General features: G+C 40.3%; 3 protein-coding genes across 3 annotated transcripts; 2 read left to right on the top strand and 1 right to left on the bottom strand.

Annotated features, from left to right (window-relative positions):
- Positions 1–47: 47 nt before the first annotated feature.
- On the bottom strand, positions 48–1,127 carry LOC110968958 (achaete-scute homolog 4-like). The gene is made up of 2 exons (XM_022218981.2): positions 815–1,127; positions 48–735 (listed from the first exon to the last, which is right to left on the bottom strand). Exon 2 carries the CDS (start codon positions 729–731, stop codon positions 225–227), a length of 507 nt encoding a protein of 168 aa, XP_022074673.1. The 5' UTR covers positions 732–735; positions 815–1,127; the 3' UTR covers positions 48–224.
- A 139-nt stretch (positions 1,128–1,266) lies between these two features.
- prdm4 (PR domain containing 4) lies at positions 1,267–9,972 on the top strand. Its single transcript, XM_022218971.2, has 12 exons — positions 1,267–1,348; positions 1,656–1,722; positions 1,936–2,051; positions 3,162–3,350; positions 3,506–4,276; positions 5,184–5,333; positions 5,589–5,707; positions 5,801–5,886; positions 6,096–6,223; positions 8,051–8,617; positions 8,723–8,891; positions 8,984–9,972. Exons 3-12 carry the CDS (start codon positions 1,937–1,939, stop codon positions 9,336–9,338), a joined length of 2,649 nt encoding a protein of 882 aa, XP_022074663.2. The 5' UTR covers positions 1,267–1,348; positions 1,656–1,722; position 1,936; the 3' UTR covers positions 9,339–9,972.
- Positions 9,973–11,272: 1,300 nt separating this feature from the next.
- Positions 11,273–19,589, top strand: tmem209 (transmembrane protein 209). The gene is made up of 15 exons (XM_051950942.1): positions 11,273–11,355; positions 11,720–11,880; positions 13,377–13,435; positions 14,007–14,138; positions 14,260–14,486; positions 14,577–14,781; positions 14,883–15,058; positions 15,539–15,610; positions 15,753–15,849; positions 16,249–16,374; positions 16,571–16,668; positions 17,542–17,656; positions 17,799–17,896; positions 18,392–18,465; positions 18,682–19,589. The coding sequence occupies exons 2-15, from the start codon at positions 11,741–11,743 to the stop codon at positions 18,734–18,736; spliced, it is 1,674 nt and encodes a 557-aa protein (XP_051806902.1). The 5' UTR covers positions 11,273–11,355; positions 11,720–11,740; the 3' UTR covers positions 18,737–19,589.
- Positions 19,590–20,174: the final 585 nt, after the last annotated feature.

The raw sequence follows: 20,174 nt of genomic DNA, 5'->3' as shown, positions 1-20,174 counted from the left end.
GTCCATGCTCACATTTGTTGTTTTTTGCTTTTAATATCTGCTTTTTTCTGATGTTTGCTGTGTGTTAACAACAAAAGCAGAAACTCAAGGTCAATTTAAAGCTCATTTACAGTAGATTTTATTCTCGACTGTAAGAACAGAACGTTGTCTTACACTGTCTTTTCACTTTTGTGTCTTTTTCCTCCTTCTTCGTGTAATATTCAGCAGGTTTTTGAGAGAAACATCTAGTAAACCGCGTCCCCGCTGTCGCTCAGGCTGGTTTTGGACTCTCCATCACTGTTGCATTCTGTCCTCTGGTTGTCTCCAAGCGACATCTGCATCCCGGAGACGTTCATGTCCAGAAGTTTCTGCAGGTGTTTGATGTAGTCGATGGCCGCCCTCAGAGTCTCCACTTTGCTGAGCCGTTTGTCCTCAAACTCTTGCGGCAGATGCTCCCGGAGACGCGCGTAACCCTCGTTTACGCAGCGCACCCGGTGGCGCTCCCGTTCGTTCCTTTTGCGGATAAACGCGGGCTCGAAGGAATAATCACACACACCGAAGGGGAAGTATGACAAGCGTCTGTAGGGGGACCTCTGGCCGGGGTCCAGGTAGGCAGCGTCCAGGTGGAAGGGCAGTCCGAGCCGGAGCGCGTCTCTGTAGTGCGCACCGCTGTTATCCATGGAGATGCCGTGGAGAGCCAGAGGAGGCACGAAGGCAACATGATCCATGAATTCCTTACTGTGATAAGACATCTTCCTATAAACAAATATAAGAAGACACAAAAATATAAATCAAATTAATATTCAAATAATTCTGCATCATAATCTCATCTCACCCTGCAGAATCTCCTCACGTTCATTTCGTCTTGTGCAGGAGTTTCCTCTTGACTCTTGCCACTTTCTGATTCACTATCCAGCTGTGATCTTTCTTTTAAAAGCTCGACCTTCCTCGATCAGGACTTTGTGAGAGTCGGTGTCATTGTTGGAGTTTTGAGGCTGGGTGGGTGTGATCCGGGGCGGAGATGCAGCCATGTAGCTTTCTCATCAAGATAAAAACTGTTTACATAACGCGTTCTTCCTTCCTGTGAGGCACTTCTCTTCACAAAAAAATACTATCAGGAAAACTTCATGGGCTGATAATGGGTTCACTGACTTTACTGCTTCTAATGGATCTTTCATAGATAGATACTTTATTTTCCCTCTCTGGGACTCATAATATTACTGAAAATAAGCCACATTTGGCAGCCGAATTGGTTTTTGGACACAATCTGACCTCTGATCAGACCAACACTCCTCCACGCTGACTTGCTACTGCGCACGCGCAACCACACAGACGCTATCATGGCCCCGTTCAGGGAGGGATTGTGCTGGTATGTTGTTTTTGTGTCCTCTTTCTCTTCAATTCATGGATATTTCTACAGCAAAGCAACGCTTTCGGTTGCGTCGAGGTATATTTGTAACCTTACATACCCGAGACACCTGAGGTCGGTCTGTTTTTGACGATTTATGAAGGTGAAAGTTAGCTAGTTTTGCTAACCAGCTAGCTCGTTGCTACACCAGTCAGTTTAAAACAAACGTTAGCTGCTGTTTCGGCAGTTTTGGTGAGAGTTGTGCAAGAACTGGCATTGGTATGTGGATGTACTAAGTTGTTTTCATACCTGGTATCTTATTTCACAGGGAGAGACATGTAAAAATACCATTCGGCAGTACACGGTCACTAATGGACATCAGCTGTTGAATTCAGGTAAGCTAATGTAGCTCACAACACGTTACAAGCTATATGATGAATTTTGAATTTTCCCTTTTGAAAAAAATGTCGTCAGTATTGTCTTGGAGAAGTCCCACGACATCAGAGTCAGAGTTTATGCCTCATATTTCCAGCTATACCCTCAATCAATCTGCTATTTATAATGACTAGCTTACTGGCTCATTGCTGGCTGTGATGTTGGTTCTGCAGGATGAATGACATGAACCTGAGTCCTGTGGGCATGGACCAGCTCAGTGTGTCCTCTGTGAGTGCCAGCCACTTGGGTCTGCCCACTTCCCCCACTCACAACCCCATACCCACTCCAGGTAAGGAAGGAACTACCAGCCTGAGCTGTTTACTTAAGCTGTAATCTGAACTGGAACTAACTGTAAGAATACTCTTCGTCACATGTTTCGTGGGTAGGTTCAAGGTATATGGAGATATATTATTACAAGTTCTGATTTATGTAGTAAACACCAAGCCATCTAAGGGGTGTGCTGTGAAGTGTGTTACATCTACCTGTTCAGATGTGTGTTAATGGCACCACTGAACAAAGCCGTGCAGTTACAGTAACACAATGTGTGTCATGCTGCCACTGAAGCCGACACGCATTGTGTCGATGATTCATAAAATACATAGATATGTTCTTATGTTTCGTCTTGATTTACTGCCAGGGTTGTTTTACACTGCTGGCATTGCAGCTAATAGAACACAGATTAAAAAATGAGTCTTTTAATTAATATTCAGTTAGCAACATAAGCTAATTTTGATGTGCTAAAACCTAAAGTGAGTTCCATCTATACTACATTGAGGGACTTTTCCAGACATAAACGTACTTGTTAAATGTCATGTTTAAATATAGGAAGTTCAAAGTGGAACTTTAATGTGCAGCTGTCATGTTAGAAATAAGCTGCTGCATTGGGAGTTACTGAGTGGTGAAACAAATATACTGACACAAGTAGCAGTTTCCTCTCTCCTGTCGCTGCTCTTTTTTTACCATAATGACTTTATGTATTACTTATAGCTCTTCAGTCTGACCTCTTGTTGCTCTCAAATGAAGCAAGTGGCACACTATCAGTGCATTCTGTGTAGAAAAAGTCAAAGGATGCATCAAAAGTGGGAACCTTAGTCAACAGAGAAAGCTGATACCTATTATCTGTGATTGGGGGGGTTTGTAGAGCCAGCTAACCTGAGGAGCAACCCTCTCTATGTCAAACTTGCTTCTTCGTTCATCCTTCTGATTCTAGCTGTAAATATCAAAAAAAAGTTTGTGTGCTAAGACTGTAGATGGCTAGATAACTGTAACTCATCTGTCTTTGGTGACTTTATTATCTGTTTCCTGGACATTAAAATGTAAAAATCAGACAAGGTGCCATCCTTTTTTCTAGACCATCATTTACTTGACTCCAGCTATTGTTCATGGGTTTGTGTTTCAGGCATGCCAGTGGCCATCCCTAGTTTGGGTCCTTCCCTTGGCTCCCTCCCCTCTGCCTTATCTCTGATGCTCCCCATGGGTCCGCTGAGTGACAGAGGAGTGATGTGCGGCCTGCCGGAAAGGAATTACTCTTTGCCGCCTCCTCCGTACCCCCACCTGGAGAGCAGTTACTTCCGACACATACTGCCAGGTAAGTTTGAGATGTAGAAATCATTTCTGGTGATTATTGTAGTGTGAATGCTTGTTTATTTTTGTCAAAGAGCTCTTAAATGAATAGAGCAAGATAGCAGAATAGAATTAGTCTTACTGCAACTTAATCACTCTTCCTCCGTGTTTGCTCTACAGGCATTCTGTCCTACCTGGCAGACCGTCCACCGCCTCAGTACATTCATCCCAGCAGCCTTAACATGGATGGAACCTTGTCTGTGGCCAGCAACAACCCCTCAGGTCTGGACCCCTACAGTGGCCCTGGAGGCCCACTGGAGCAGGGCCTGGTGCCCATGGACTCCAGACAGGTCAGTGGTCAGGGAGAGCTCCACCAGACTGGTGCTCATGAACTGGACTCTACAGGGTTGGCGATGGAGTCACGTGTCAGCAGCCCCATGTCTCCGGACCGCATGGGGGAGGAGCTGGCCACCATGGATGGAGTTGGGGTAGTGGCGGTGTCTGACACCCAGCAGCAGCTTGGCGGGGGAAGGCAGCCTCAGCCTCACGAGAGCCTGACGGGGGTGGACTCTTCTGGTGGCGTGATGCCCCTACATGGACCCCCTGTGCTGGAGCTCCCGGTGGTGATGGAGCCTGACCACATGGGGGGACGAGTGGGAAGCTCTGGGGCAGGAGGAGCTGGAGGACTTGGGGAGCAGCTCCACTCAAACGGAGAGCTGAACTCGGGTGTTGTTAGCGTGGTGCTCACCGGCTCCATGGCCAGCCAGAACCAGCTGGAGCCAGTGTCCCTGCATGGACACTCTGGGATGGGGCTGGAGGCGGTGAATGTGTCCCCCATCACTGCAGAAGTGTCTCTGGGGCCTGAAAACAACCTGGTGCTTGTCAACTCCACCCTGCAGCTGGAGGATTCTACTTCCAACAAGGAGAACTTGGTGTCTGCTTACACCATGTGTGAGTTTGTAATTTAGGTCTTATAGCTGTTATTAAATAGATGTAGAATCAACTTTGGAATTAGATTTTTTCAAGTGCAAGAAAAGTAAATAAAAATATATAAAGATTGGGAAAGTTGATGTAAAAAGCAGACACAGAAATTGAAGGGCTGCATGATATCAGAAAAAAACTGATATTGCAATATTAAGTTTTTCTTAAAGAGAAAAAACAGGAATTTTCACCAGATGATTATTTGGAAAGAATTGTGCTGCATTAACATAGAAGATAAAAAATGATGTAAAAATAAGCTAAAAAATGATTTGAAACTTTCTCATACAGTGACAGTATCATCCAAACTAGTTTTTGTGCTTTTGCTGTTATTCAGATCTGGTTTTACACTTGTCATAAAGAGCTTTGCGATGCTCATTTAAATAGTGAAACAGCTGTGTTACTTTTGCAACCAAATCATCAGTCTTTCAGTGTTTCTCTCCTGTTCCTCCCGTATTTTGATGCTGCATGGTATGAACATTATAAGCTTGTAACCAATCTTGCACAGAAACAGCCTCAGTGTGTCTAAGAACCCTCAAATCGGACAGACCTCTATTGTAGATTAGGCACGGAAAATAAGATCTATGCAAGTTTCTTTTTGTGTCAAGCAGCAAGAAAGTTGCGGTTTGATATGTTTACGTTATTTTGCCTTCCTGTAAATTGTGTTTCCTGCGATGTGACTGTTGCACGTGTGAACAACACATTGTTGTTGCTGAAATGAGCCCTAATGTCGACCTTTGTCATGCAGCCTTGCTTTGAGATTTAATCTGTTAGAAGATATGTAACAAGAACACTCTTGGAATTGTTTACGTGCAGTTAATAGATGTGTGTCAAACAGCTCTAACCTGCACTAACTTTAGTTTTTCTGGTTTTGCTGTAGGGTGCACACTATGTGAACGCTCATATACCTCAGACTGTCCAGAACACGGCCCGGTTACCTTCATCCCTGATGCGCCCATCCAAAGCCGGGCTCGCCTCTCTCTGCCACGCCCGCTGTGCCTGCGCATCTCGGTGGCCGACGAACCTCTTGGTAAAAAAAAAAAGAAACCCTCATAAACAGTGTTTTTTGTGGCTATTATTCAGATAGATGTGAGTCATTACTCTGTGTCCTGATGCAAAGCCTATATTTAGGAGATAACTTGAATGACAGATTATTAGAGTATTTTCTGTCAGTCAGGATTTAACTGTTAGATGGTAATTAGAAACTCACATATTCTTGATATTTTACCTTCAAGTTTTCATTCTTGTGCTGTTAGAAATTATTTGTGCTTGCTCCCCCTTGTAGGAGTTTTTGCACGGGACGTCATTTCTCCGCGAACCTGCTTCGGACCAATGGTGGGACAGCATTGTAGCAATGTGGATCTCTCTGATTGGCTAGAAAAAGACACACCTCAAATATGGAAGGTCTGTCCTGTGACTCCTGTTAATCAATGGTCCTCCTTAGTAGATGAAAACAAGATGCTAAATGTTTTTTTTTTTTTTTTTTTACTTTCACAGATGTACCACAACAACGTGCTGGAGTTCTACATTGTGACTACAGATGAGAACGAATGCAACTGGATGATGTTTGTCCGAAAGGCGAGGTAAGACGCCAAAATAGGCATGATGAAAACTTATGAAATCAGACAGAACTGTTGCCTGTATTGCAACCTACAACCAACAAATGGAGTGAAAGAAAAGTGAAAGCGGAACAGTACACATCGTTCATAAACTGCACAACAAATGAAAAGAACATGCTGACTTAAAAAAAGTTATGTTCTCTTACAATTTTTATGTGTGTTTGTGCATATAGGACCCGTGAAGAGCAGAATCTGGTGGCGTATCCTTCCAACGGCAAACTGTTCTTCTGTACAACCACAGAGATCCACCCTGACCAGGAGCTGCTCTTCTACTACAGCAGAGACTACAGCAGGCTGATGGGTGAGAGGACAGAATGGGGATGGGTGTCGTAAACTCTTTCCAATACTACTTACAGATTAGGGACTTTAACGGTACCTGTACCAGTTGCTTTGGGTGTTTTTAAGAGAAAGAAACACTAATCGTAGAAAGATCGGTATTGCTTCATTTTCTTTTTTGTTTGTTTTTAATTCCCTTTTTGTCATTATTCACTTGAAAAAATGTTTTCGAAAAAAGTAGGACTTTCTCTTGGACAGAAACTTTATTTTGTTAATTATATGTGTTTTAACTTGCAAAAGTGTTTAGTATTTCTTCTACCACTGCCATTACCACCATTTACAGTCATTAAAGAAAGGATGAAAACAAAGCAAACCCCCAAATCAGTAACTTCTACAGATTGATTGTGTTTGTACTCTTCAACACGAAAGATTTGTTGCACTTGTGCCAAGAAGCATTGTCAGCATCAACACTAGTGAATGTAACTACACTTTTAAACATTTACCTGACAAGAGAGAGTCCAACCATGGCTAGAACTAAAAAATAGAAATATCTTTTGTGCCGTATCACAAAATTGTAATGCCACACTGCCTGCAGTTCAACTGAAGAGTCATTCAATTTTTTATGACGACTGATGGTCACAGCTGAGTTACTGGCTTCATTGCTATGCTGAGGAACAAGGAAGTTTTTGCTTTTTACAGAAGATAGTTGCAAATGATTCATTTTTAGCATTTTTTTTTATTTAGATTTGTAGCATTTAATTTGAAACTGTAGTAAAATTAAATTTAAAGCCTGACTGCTCCTTCAGTTTTAAACTCAATGGCTTGGATAAAAGGTGTAATTGTGTGTTTTTAAATCAAAGGTGTCAAAGTCATTTTATTTGATTGTCTACATTCAGCCCAAGTTGATCTTAAGTGGGCTGGACCAGTTAAATTACAGCATATTAACCCATACAACTCCATATATTTCCTTTGTTTTCATGCAAGAAAATATGCTCTTCAAATCTCCATATTTAATGAACAAAACATTATGAACAACCTGAAGTTTCTTCAGAAAATAAATTTAGTTTCAACAATAAAATGCCTCAGTTCATCATTTACACATTAAAACCTATAGCTCACAGTGTGTCTACAAAGGCACGAAACATTTATTCATGATCAAAACAACAGTCGAACAAGAAAAGACAAAAAACAAGAGAAAATATTAAAAAATGAGACACAAAATGACAACAATGAGAACAAAACAACAAAAAATGAGACAAGCGACGCAAAACAAAACAGAAAAGAGACAAAAAAATTAGGCAAAAAAGTTAGAGCGCCAAAATAATAGACAAACGAAAAAAATGAGGCAAAAAATTACACAAACGGCACAAGAGAGACAAAAATACACAAAACAATGAATAAAGCGAAATACAATATGAGAAAAATAAGACCAAAAATACAAGCGTGACAAAAAGGAAGCAAAACGACAAAAACATGAGACAAACGACAAAACTCAGACAAAACACAACAGAAACAAGACAAAATATTACAAAAATGAGACACAAAGTGACAAAAGAACAATGAGCAATAATAATATTTTACTTCATGATCAAAACAACTTGTCCAGAAATTATTTTAAATTGATAGTTTTACAAATTTACAATTTTCAGTTAGTGTCTTCTCTGTAATTTTTACTCTTTACAAAATCGTCCCACGGGCCGGATTGGACCATCTGGCGAGCCGATTGGCCCTCGGGGCGAATGTTTGACACCCCTGATTTAAACAAATAACATGCCTTTCTAACCTGCCAATGAATTTTCGGGCTCTGAGGTTTCATTGATGATGACCGTCCTACCATCCTTTATGTCCGCAGGTGTTCCTCAGGTACCAGAGGGTCAGATCTGCCAGTGTGGCAAAGAGTGCTCCTCCTTCTCTGAGCTCAAGTCTCACCTCAGCAGCCATAGCAGTAACCACAGCCATAACCAGCCTCCACACAGCCACAGCCCGTCACAGCAGGACCACTCCCAGCAACAACCGCAGCCTCCACAGCAGCAGCAGCAGCAGCAGCCACAGCAGCAGCAAGAACAACAGCCACAGCAGCACACTCACCAGGAGGAGAAACTGACCAACGGAACCTCGAGCTCTTCCTCTTCCCCATGGCCCTGCCACAACCACCCCACGGGGCAAACAAACACTGACAACAACAACGGCAGCGGGGGCAATAGTAGTAGAAACTCTAATAACCCCAGAACAAAAGGCCAGGGGCATGTGCGGGAGAAGAAATACAAGTGCAGCATGTGCTCCCGGGGTTTTATAACTTCCACTAAGCTCAATGTGCACTTCATGGGGCACGTGGGAATGAAACCCCACAAGTGTGAGTACTGCAGCAAGGCCTTCAGCGATCCCAGCAACCTCAGAATGCACCTCAAGATTCACACAGGTACTTACAGAGTGTAAACAGTGATATTTAATGGACAGGTATATATTCCTCGTCAACTTTCTACACCTTTAACTTTACTGTTTGCTCGACTTTTCGCACTTCCAGGTCAGAAGAACTACAGATGCACAGTTTGTGAGAAGTCATTCACCCAGAAATCCCACGTGGCGTCACATATGCTCATCCACACTGGCGCAGAGAAGCTCAAGTGCGACCTCTGCGACCGCGCATTCCTCAGGAAGCACGACCTGACGCAGCACATGTTCTCTCACACACAGTACGTACAGATTACTAATTATAAAAGTGAGCAGGTTGGTAGATTGTTTGTCTTCATATTCATTCATTTTTCGCTCCGTCGTTTCATCACAGCGAACGCCGGATTCAGTGCCCAAAGTGCAACAAACACTTCATCAAGGCCAACCACCTGAAGAAGCACATGAACTCTCACGAGGGCCGACGAGACTTTGTCTGCGAGAAGTGCCACAAGGCTTTTCTCACCAAATACCACCTCACACGTCACCTGAAGATCTGCAAAGGGCCCAAGGCGGACAGAGCGTCCCGGAAGGAGCAGGACGTCGACGAGGAGGAAGAGGATGAAGAGGAGGAAGACTGCAGAGGAAGAAGAAGAGGAGGAGACACACTGGTTGACTCGGCTAATAGTGAGGACTGTGGTTTGGATGTTGCAGGATATAACTCTGAAAAGTCTCTATCACCCCCTCATTGACAACACTGTGCCTCTTGAGACGTTTTATTTATTTACTTTACGACAGCACCAATGTTTACCTCTCTCTCTTTTTTTTTTTTGCCAAATACTAGTTGTTAAAATATAACTGACATCAGTCATAATCCATACAATTAACTGCCACATTTTACATTAAAATTATTTAAAAAGTCATGTTTAGCTTCTCACTGCTGCTAAAATATTCTTTGTCATATTAGAAGCCAACCAATTTAACCGTGTTTCTCTTTTTCTCATTAACTCAGGCTTGTGTGATACGATTGGTTGATGGTTTTTGTATAAGCTATCATTCATTCGTTGTTGTTCCTTAATCCTGATTCCTCAACTCACTCAATAACATGACTGAATGTCAGTTTGAAATTCTGATATTCTTGTATATTCTTGCATTTAACTCTTGATTATATGTAGTCGCCAAATGGGTTGTTATCCTTTATTTATTAATTTTGTGTATATTTTCCTTTATTTATTATTTCTGTGTGAATGGAGCCATTTGAAATCAAGAATCTGGGCATTAATGTGACATTATCCCACATTGTGTGTGTCGACTGAATGTCAAAAATAATGTTATAGCTCCATCCCATCTGTTGCCCGTTTTAATAAATGAATATTTACATCTGTATTATGTTGTTTATCGATATATTATTGTATTTTTATATATATACAAACTTGTGATCACTACAAGACTGTGAAGATTTACTATGTTAAAAATACAGGCCCCACAGGAGGAACTTAATGCAGCAAATGTCAGTACTTTTCATGACTGAGATTCTAATCTTTGATTTTTTTTTATTACTTCACATGCCCACCTTTTTTTCTGATGACAGACCTCCTTAGCATTTTACCTTCGTTAAAAACTTTTCTGTGCTTTTGGCAGTGTGTGTTTTGGATTGATAACATGCTGGAAAAATTCCTCTTCTGCCAAATTTCTCAAGACTGGCAGTCGTCTTTTGTATCTCGTATTTTATCCACAGATGTCCGTACTCTCTCTGACACTCTGACCTCTGTGCCTCACTGTCAGAACAATGCATTCACTGTGGTAGTCCTGGCCAGGTTCCCATTAAACATGCTGGACCTCATCTGACCTGAACAAATTTACCTTGGCTTATCTAACAAATAAATGTATTCCATATATTCACCAGACATATTTTCATACTATTTAGCAAAGCCGGTCTTGCAGTTTTGTCATAACAAGCAAGCAAGTTTTTTTTTTTCTTGGTAGCCTGTAGGTTGATATTGTGCTCAGTGCTTCACACTCTCTGATCCGTCACCTGTACTCAAATTTCCATTGAACGCTCAAAATTGGAACCACTTGCCCATTCAGAGCTAGACTGTGAAAATGGTGTAATTTTCAGAATACAACCACTGTGGCTCTGATTAGTGGTACTATGGCTCATTTTCTACCTCTAATGCTACAGCTGTATGTTTCTACTGACTTTTGGTTGGTCACTGAGCTTCCTGCATCCTTTTTCATCATCGTAAAGTCTGACAATCAGATTTTTCACTTATTCTGGCAGTTATTTTCCATGTGGAGCCATGATGCAGACATAGGTCCCAAACTGACAAAGTTCTGGTGTTCACTGCCCATTTTATAACCATCTTTTCATACAGTTAGGCTAATTGGAAAGTACTGGTGTTCTCAGATTTGTTTCAGTGATCACAGGTTTCATTACTTGTTTGTTAGTGATGACCTCGGACCCTGTATTTTCAAGATACTGATTGTGAAATATTTGTGTTTGACAATGACAATATAAATGCTGTTTCAGAAAGCAACGTATTCTTTAAGGTTAATATTTAAAATGTTAATACATTTTAATCACACGAACTAATACAATTGTCGGTACTGATGTGAGAATATTCGCAAAAAATGTGTATAATATTTTTTAAAAAATCTTAAATTTTACATTAAAGTTTGAGCCCGGTAGGATGACCCGGAAGCGAACGCTGCAACTGCCGGTTAAAATACAAATTATGCAGCGCCGCGGTTGTCATTCACTTCAGCGTGGTATGAATTTTCTATATTTCCTACGTATTTTATTTGCATTTCAGATCTATCGTCTTCTGAATAATCTCTTAATGTAGTTAGTGCTTCACGCTGTGAATGGAAACCTACACTGAAACTAAACTTTCGCTGCACATTCATCACTGTTTTGGGTAAAAGCTACAGCTAACTTTAGCTAGCCGTTTAGCTAGCAGAGCTAACTGAGCTACACTTCTGTTAGCCGTAAGTTGATCACAGTTGTCGTGGCGAACTTTATGTCAAGCTAAAGTTTAGTCATATATTCTGCAACTTTAAAGCTCTTTTCGATCTTGGCACATTTCATGGGTGCGTTTTTGTCTCAGAGTGTCTTATTGACTCCTTGTTTCAGCCTGATCAGTGTGATAACAACATGTTGACCCCACCGAAGGAGGGGATGCCCAGTATGATCGACCGGGCGCTGAGAATGAGGAGGGAAGAGCAGGCTCGGCAGGTCGTCCTCGCCTGGGCTGTCCTCAACATGTCCCTCGCTGGCATGATTTACACTGAAATGTAAGTAGCTCAGATTTGCTAATGTATCACTGGTGTTACACTTCAGCTGATGATCATGTTGTCTGGTGATGTTTGTTTGTTGGTAGAAGTTAATCCTGATGATTTTAGTGACGGATTTGTCATATTTATGAGGCAAAACTTACATTAAAGGTCCCATATGATGAAAATGGTTGCTGTTATAAACTTGGAGGTGTGACATAAGAGCTTTGAAGATATGGAGATGCTCATTACTGTTATTCTTCAACCCCTTTCCTCACAACTAGATAGACTCATAGCTTTAACAGCTCATAACGTAGTGAACTGTTGCTGAACCAATGGTTGTGTAGCTCGAAATTTGCATCCCATCCCCAGGCTGAATGCTGCTTGAGGTATGAGCCACTCAGAAATATAAGCTGCCTCACAGTTAATCAGGTTATCTGCTAACTCTATAATGACTCAGCCTCGAGCAAAGTCCACCAAATGTCCTGCTGTTCGATGCAAGAGTGAAAACAAATGTCTTCATGCACTCTCAACATCTGAGGAACTTTTATTACTGATGGTAAAATCACCACAACATCCTTATTGTTAGTGTGTTGTGTGGCTAAAGTTGATTATTGTATACCGACAGGTCAGGGATCTGTGGAAACTGTGAAGCTTAGGGACATTTGGAGTTAATTTGAAACCTATAAACATGGACTTGGTGCGTGACTGTTTTCATGCTATTGTTTGTACTTCGGTGCAGTTTAAACACAGTCAGTGTTTATGTCTGTTGCCTCTCTCTCTCTCTCTCTCTCTCTCTCTCTGTCTCACATATACTGCATTTAGATACAGCTGAATTCCAAATTAATTGTTTTGTCATTTACACATTTTTCTGTTTCTGTTGTCAGACAATGGCATTTAATAAAATACTGACTGAAACACTCCTTTAAGCTGTATTTTAACTGGCAGTCTCTGTGGAGCTGCTGCTCTGCTACTTTTATAATTGCAGTATCGTCAAGCAAACTCACCAAACAGAGCTAAAAACAACAACTACGCTGTGAGTTCGTTGATGATTCCAGCTGTATGTGAAACAGTGTGAACTAAGTTTTGATCATTTTTTGCCCTATATATTTACAGTGTTGGATGCTTGAATGATCCAGTTGCCGTATATTTGTCATTCAAATAAATATAGAGCAAGGCAAGCATGTTATCATGTCAGCTCTCTAAACAAATATAAAAGATGTATGTTGGATACAGTAGGTGCATTGATTTATTAGTGATACACAAGGTTTCCAGGCAGGTTTCTTGAATCAACAGATATTAAACAACCAACAAAGTAAACATGATGTATATAGGTAGAGCAGGCCACTTTTTATTATTATTATTATCAATGGAGGATATCCACACACGTCTCCATTTTGCATTAACAGAGAACATGATCACCAGTCAAACTGTAACACTTGTCTGAACCTTAAGTTTTTCAGTTTCCTGTACACAGTTTTGTTATTTCTTCTGTATCCGTTGTGCTTCTCTTTAAGGTCAGGGAAATTGCTGAGCCGATACTACAACATCACCTACTGGCCTATCTGGTACATCGGTGAGCTTCCACTACTGTTGTTTATTCTAAGAATGTTTGCAGGTGTTGCAAGTTGTAAAATACCTTCACTTTAAAGTTGTAATGTGCAAGAAGTGCAGTTATTAATTGGTTAATTGAGGTGTTATTGAGTTTTTTTTTTAAAAGGAAAAAAATTCTGTCATTTCTGCCTTAAATTTAATTATTTTCTGGTTTCATTCTTCCTGCCTGAGAGTAACCGGAATTTTTTTTTTTTTTTGCTTGATAATGTGATCTTGAACTTTGGAAAACACTGATCAACATTTTTTACTCATTTGCTGTCATTTTATAGACCAAACAGTTAGTCAGTTATTCAAGAAAATGATCAACAGATTAATAGACAATGAATATATAATTTGTCAGTTGCAGCTATAACATGCACTGTATCGCTGTCTGGGTCGTGTTTTCTGTCATTTGTTTGGCGTAAATTTAAAGTTTCTTCTTATACAGTTAGATTTTTTTTTATCAGCAGAAAATGGTGTTTAAAAGTCTGACATTTAATGTGACACTCAGTTGTTTGGTACAGAGTGTTAATGTTTTCTGTTCTCTTTAATAGAACTGGTGCTAGCCTCTCTCTTCAGCCTCAATGCTCTTTTTGACTTCTGGAAGTATTTCAAATACACAATGGCTCCTTCCACGATTGCTGTATCCCCTGAGCAGCATCATCTACTGGGTCTGAGAAACACAAGTGAGGCTCTGATACGAGAAATTGTAATTTTTTTCTGCTCATGTCTGGTGCTTTTTACATTTAAGATGCTTTGTAATAGTACAATGTGATCCACTGTATCAAAATGTCTTTGGCCTTGCAGGTATTCAAGCCTCTCCACCCCAGAAAGCAGAAAAGAAGGAGACTCCAGCTCCAGCCCAGTCGTCTCCACTACAGGGTCAGAGTGTACTGAGCTTCAGTCCTTCTCGACCGGCCACAACCAGCCCCAAGTTCTCCCCCAGCTGTGTGCCGGGGTACAGCCCTCCACTTAGCAACCCGTCCACCCCGAGCAGCGCAGGAGGCCCCTTTTCCTCCCCTTTGGAAAGGTTTGTGTTTTATTTCCAGCAGTGGGACTGAAAAAATCTTAAATGTACTTGTCGCTAACTCTATTATGTGTCCATTATGTTGTCTTTGTTTTAGGTGTTGAACTACAGCCCTTCTTCTGGCTCTTCTCCGTATCCAAACAGCATCGGGTCAGCAGAAGGCTCCAGCTTGAGGGCTCGATATCGCACATCTCCCTCAGTGTTTAACTCTCCCGGTAGCAAAGAGGACTACATGGAGGATCTGAAAAGTCTGGAGAGGTTCCTGCGCACAGAGGAGGAGAAGAGTCACCGCAGCCAGTTAGGTAGGAACAGTAGATTTGAGTAATTCTTCTGCTAATATCAGATCTGAGCAGCTTTTTTTCAAGTCCCTTCCTATGTCACAAGTGTTTGATTCTCTCTGTAGGCAGTCCAGAGTCTGTCTCTCCAAGCCACAGTCCAACATTTTGGAATTATAACCGTTCAGTGGGAGATTATGCACAAAGCCTGAGGAAATTCCTGTACCAGCCTGCATGTCGCTCTCAGGCCCCATCTGCCCACAAGGATGAGACAGACCTGGGATCCAAACAGGCTGCAGAGGAGGTCTGTACATCAGCATCGGGTAGTTTGTTGTAGCATAATGAAGGCTGTTTGAAGACTTAGGTCTGTGACAAATCCTTAAATGAGACAAGTAGGAAAAAAGTGATGCGGATGAAGTATTACAATTTCAGCTTAGATTTGAATCTTCCCTTTCAAGTTTGCTGGCAGATATTGAGGTTCATAGATGAATAAGTAGATTACAAACCATTCTAAACTAAAGTGTTTAGTGTCGTCAGTGTGAAAAGAAAACTGTCACAAAGCACTGAACAGTGGTCCAACAGCTAGCAAGAAAGATTACCCATCAGTCACTTCAACCAAGTTATATTTCAGTAACATAGATTTTGTAATGGTTCAAGTTTTTGTGTCAGTGTAAGTTCTTTAATTTTAGTCGTGTAAAATGTCAACATGGAGCAATAACAAGGAGAACTGTATTATATTATTGTTGTATTTTTTGAAAATGTCCCTTTTTCCGTTCACCTGTAGGTTTGGGCCAGAATCACGACCAGTCGCCCGGTGGTGGATCGCATCGATAGCTGGACAGCGAAGCTTAGAAATGTGAGTGGTCGTGTCGTTCTCTGTCTGTGGTCACGTTTAATGGATTTCATCAGTGCTTTTCTACTCAAGGTCTCACGTCATGCATAAAAGTCCACATGAATTTAGTAATTGTAGTACGAAAATTCTTTCCATGTGTCTGCAGTGGATCAGTGACACCATCTTGGTCCCGCTGGTCAAAGAAATGGACTCTGTGAACAGCCAGCTCAGGAGGATGGGCTGCCCAGAGCTCCAGATAGGAGGTAAAAGCAGCTCCAGAGAGCATTAATGCACTCCTCAAACTGATGTTAAATATCAATATTAACTTACTGCGAACAAAAACACAATATTTCTTACACATTTTATTTTGATATCATCAGATGAAAACATTCAAGGAGTCCAGTAGAGCAACTTCAAGCCCACTGTTCACTTTTAAATACTATGTTATGTGTTTAATATATGCTGCTGGACAAAAAAAACATTTCACCTAAATATATAATAGAACAGAGTTAATTAAAAATACTTTTTTGTTACTGCAATGGAGCATGTTTCTTTTCTTTTTTTTGGTTTTCTAATTTTCAAGACTGCTTCATTTTTTTCACAACTGGAATTTCAGTGATTTCAACTAGTTTACTTTTTGCTTTCCTTCTTTCTTCCACCAGAGGCCAGCATAAGCAGTCTAAAACAGGCAGCAGTGATGAAAGCCTCTTCGATCCCCACGATGAACTCTATCGTTCAATATCTGGACATCACACCCAATCAGGAATATCTAGTGGAGCGGATAAAGGGTAGGTTCAAAAATACAGCCTGTACTTTGAAGTATTGATCGGAGCTAAAATCCCCGCGCGTATTCAAGTATGTGTATATGACAATGAAAATAGAATTCAGTGATTATATATGCTTTCATTGAGTGTTTGATTGTAAAAGAGAAGTGAAACGATATTCTGATGTGCTGTTTGTATGTTTTATTTATTGTCTCACCAGAGCTGGCTCATAGTGGCTGCATGAGCTCCTTTCGCTGGAACGGTGGTGGTGACCTGAAGAACAGAAAGTGGGATACCGACCTCCCTACTGACTGTGCTGTGAGTACACACAAACACACACACACACACACACACACACACACACACACACACACACACACACACACACACACACACACACACACACACACACACACAGACACAGACATGAGAAGCTTATGGTTACAGCTGTTGCTTTTCATCAGCAGCATCGATGACATTTACACTGAAAATGTGTCAACGTTAACATTTTTTAACGGACACTTTTCCATTTTTTTTTTTAACTTCAGTTCATTATAACAAAGGTTTCAGTCATTATCAGTGTGTGATTGTTGTTTAATTAGTTACGTCAGTTGTTTTTGTTTCCGGTCATTGGTCAGCTGCAGTCAGTGCTACAGTTTCTGACAATAGTGGCAGCAGCTGAGTTGTTTCACTGTGAAAGTTTTCAAAGACATCGGCCTTAAAAAATATGAGAGCACTTCAAATTATCACAGAACTCAAAGACTGCTTAACTAATATTCAGTTTCTGTTGTCAGACAACAGAACAAGTATGAAACAACGTCTGTTTGGTATGATTTGTAATAGAATTCTGCATATCTCTGTATTTAATCTACAGATACAAGGTCACTTCAGAATGCTTTATGGGTTTCTTTGTTCAACAGAAAAGAATATTCAAGTACTGTTAAATGTAATTTTGTTATTTGTTGTGGGTTAGAGACTAGTGGTAGAATAATGAGCCTGTTTAAAAGTAGCTTTATATATTTCTCTTGGAAGAATGTTGAATTCTTGTCATCAAAAAGGCTCCTGTTGTTCTGGTTTTGTGCTTCAGATCACACCTTCTCTGAGTTTTTTACTGTCTTTCTAGCTTTAATCATCAATAACCCCTCTGCTTATTACAGAATATAATAATGTTAACTGTGTCTGTCCCTTCAGATCCTCATGCATGTGTTCTGCACATACTTGGACTCCAGGCTGCCACCTCACCCAAAGTATCCCGATGGGAAAACTTTCACTGCACAGCATTTCAGCCACACTCCGGACAAACCGGGTGAGTATCAAGTACAGTTTGTTTTATTTTTACAGGGACAGTCTTTGTACTTTTTGATCACCCGTCGTTTGCTTCTCATTCTTGAAATGCCATTACTTTCTTCAAGGTGTTTAGTTCTTGTATCCTTTTTTTTGTCTGACAGATGTTACCAAGGAGAACCTCTTCTGCATCCACCAAAGCAGCACGACTCCCCCTCACTACCAGCTCATATACCAAGGACACATCTACAGTCTTCCCAAGGTGACAGCAGAAACACCCAAGAAATAGCCTTTTTTTATTTTTGTGGTTCTTACAGCAAAGCTTGTGCATTTATTTCGACCCCTGATAGCTTAAAATCAAACCCCAAGAAATCTCAGTTTTCCAGTTTTCCTATTGTTTTTACCATCTAAGCTATATTATTTGTAGTTATCACACAGAACACACACGATTTGACAAATTAATCAACTTTTGGACACAGACTTTTCTGTTTGTTAGAGCTAAATTACCAGCTGCTTTTCTGCACTTTACTGAAAGGATATGTTTTTTAACCTTGTTTGTTCATAATCACACTTAATATTGATATTTTATTGTATCAAGGTGTCCTACTCATGTCAGTAGCCCCCACATACAACACTACTCTGCCAGAAGGAAAGCTAATCTCACAACAGGCATCTTGTTCATTAACGGTTAAAAAAGTCTTGCTCGTTGATAACAATTTATTTGCACTGACCTGAACCCAATATTTTGCTATTACAGGGCAGAAACAACCTGTTCCACACAGTCCTCATGTTCCTTTATGTCATTAAGACCAAGGAATCAGGGATGCTGGGGTGAGTACTTCTGCTGCTAAAAGCCTTTAAAACGGTGGCTCGCTCAAATTAATCCTTGACATTATTCTAACAGGCTATTATTATGAAATATTGATTCACTTTCAACAAAAAGGTCATACAAAAAAACCCAAATTGCTTATTGATTCAAAATGATTAGCTCGACCTTGCTCGTCCTTTCAGGGGAAATAATTAAAGTGCTTTCCGTATTTTCCTCAGGAGAGTCAATCTGGGCCTCTCTGGTGTGAACATCTTGTGGATATTCGAAGACTGATGATGGCCTTTTACAGGAAACAAGTGGATTTTTTTTTTATCCCTGTGAAGTTTTGAAGCTACACTAATGGGAATATGACCTCAACCTAAGGACTGCTCTTTCAGGTGCACACGGATGAAAGCACTTCATTTTGAAGTTTAGAATAAATGCACACATTTGGGCTTGTTCTCAATTTTACTGTACAAATTGGCAACCTGCTGCATTTTAGGAACTTGCTTTTTTTTACACCACAGAGTGCTTATGACACAACAAAGAGCTGTATTTTTTTTAATGTTTCTTGATTTTTATATTTCGGGAATGTACCAGCATGGCAGCCTTGTAAATACTATACCTCAGATTTATCTGGTGGATGGCACTTAGCCATTAGCTTGAATGTAAATACAGTGTGTATGGACTTACCGTGTCTTTCTTTGGCATCAGCAGCCTTTTGCGACTTGGTTGCTGCTATTTTTCCCTGTTTTGTTGTAGAAATGAATGTTTTCAATAGTAAGGATGCTCCTGGCATGTGCTTTAATTAAAAACAGACCTGTACAAATTGCTGCAGCACTGAAATATAGTATTTAGGTATTGGGTATTTCCTAATTGTACCTTGTTATGAGGCTGTAATGCCATGCATAACTATGTACAATAGCGATGAGATGATTGGAAAATAAATGAAAAGCCTTTGAGTCACCAATATCTTTTTTGTGTGTGTGTGAATATGCTGTGTTTATTTACTAAGGAGCACTGAATGCCATTTATCCTTATTTCCCCTGTCTACTGTTGGTTCTATTTGCCATGTTTGCTCGTTTTCAATAATGCATTTTACAGAAGTGACAAGACGTGAAAATTAAATTGAGATATTGAAAAGAAACTGTTTAAGTTTGGTAATTTCCTTCCACCTAATGTGTTTCTATTTTTCTGCTCCCTTATACATCCACCTGATGGCATCCTAGCTCATTTTTAAATATTTGACCTTACTCCTGTACCCATTTTCTCATATAATGCATATATGCACTGTAATATGATGCAGTGTCTTGTGACTGTAGAACAACATTAATTGACAAATTATTACATCATTAATTTTGTTTCAACATTTGCTGAAGACAATGACTTATTATGCGTGGAATATAACGTGAGTCCTTATTTTATTTATTTTTTATGTAGAAGATGGAAAAATCGAGGATATAACACTGAAAATCACAACATGTGGGTTTAAAAGGCAGTGTATGAATTTTAGGTATGATTATGTGTCCAACATCGCGTTTGTTTTGTAGTTTACTGTCGTCCTCTTTTAATACAAACTGCATTTCCCACAACAGTGGTACTTTGCCTGTTGGGAAATGTTGTCAAATTGTTAATTAGGATTACCAGTTGGCTAAATAAAATTAATTTTGGTAAAGGTTTAATTGCTTTTTCTCAATTTTCGTAAGGTTTAGTAAATTTCTAGTGGGGTGTT

This window comes from Acanthochromis polyacanthus, chromosome 1 (assembly GCF_021347895.1).
Source record: "Acanthochromis polyacanthus isolate Apoly-LR-REF ecotype Palm Island chromosome 1, KAUST_Apoly_ChrSc, whole genome shotgun sequence".
Classification (NCBI taxonomy): domain Eukaryota; kingdom Metazoa; phylum Chordata; class Actinopteri; family Pomacentridae; genus Acanthochromis; species Acanthochromis polyacanthus.
Note: the sequence above shows the minus strand (reverse complement) of the source record. Positions and strands in the feature narration are given on the sequence as shown.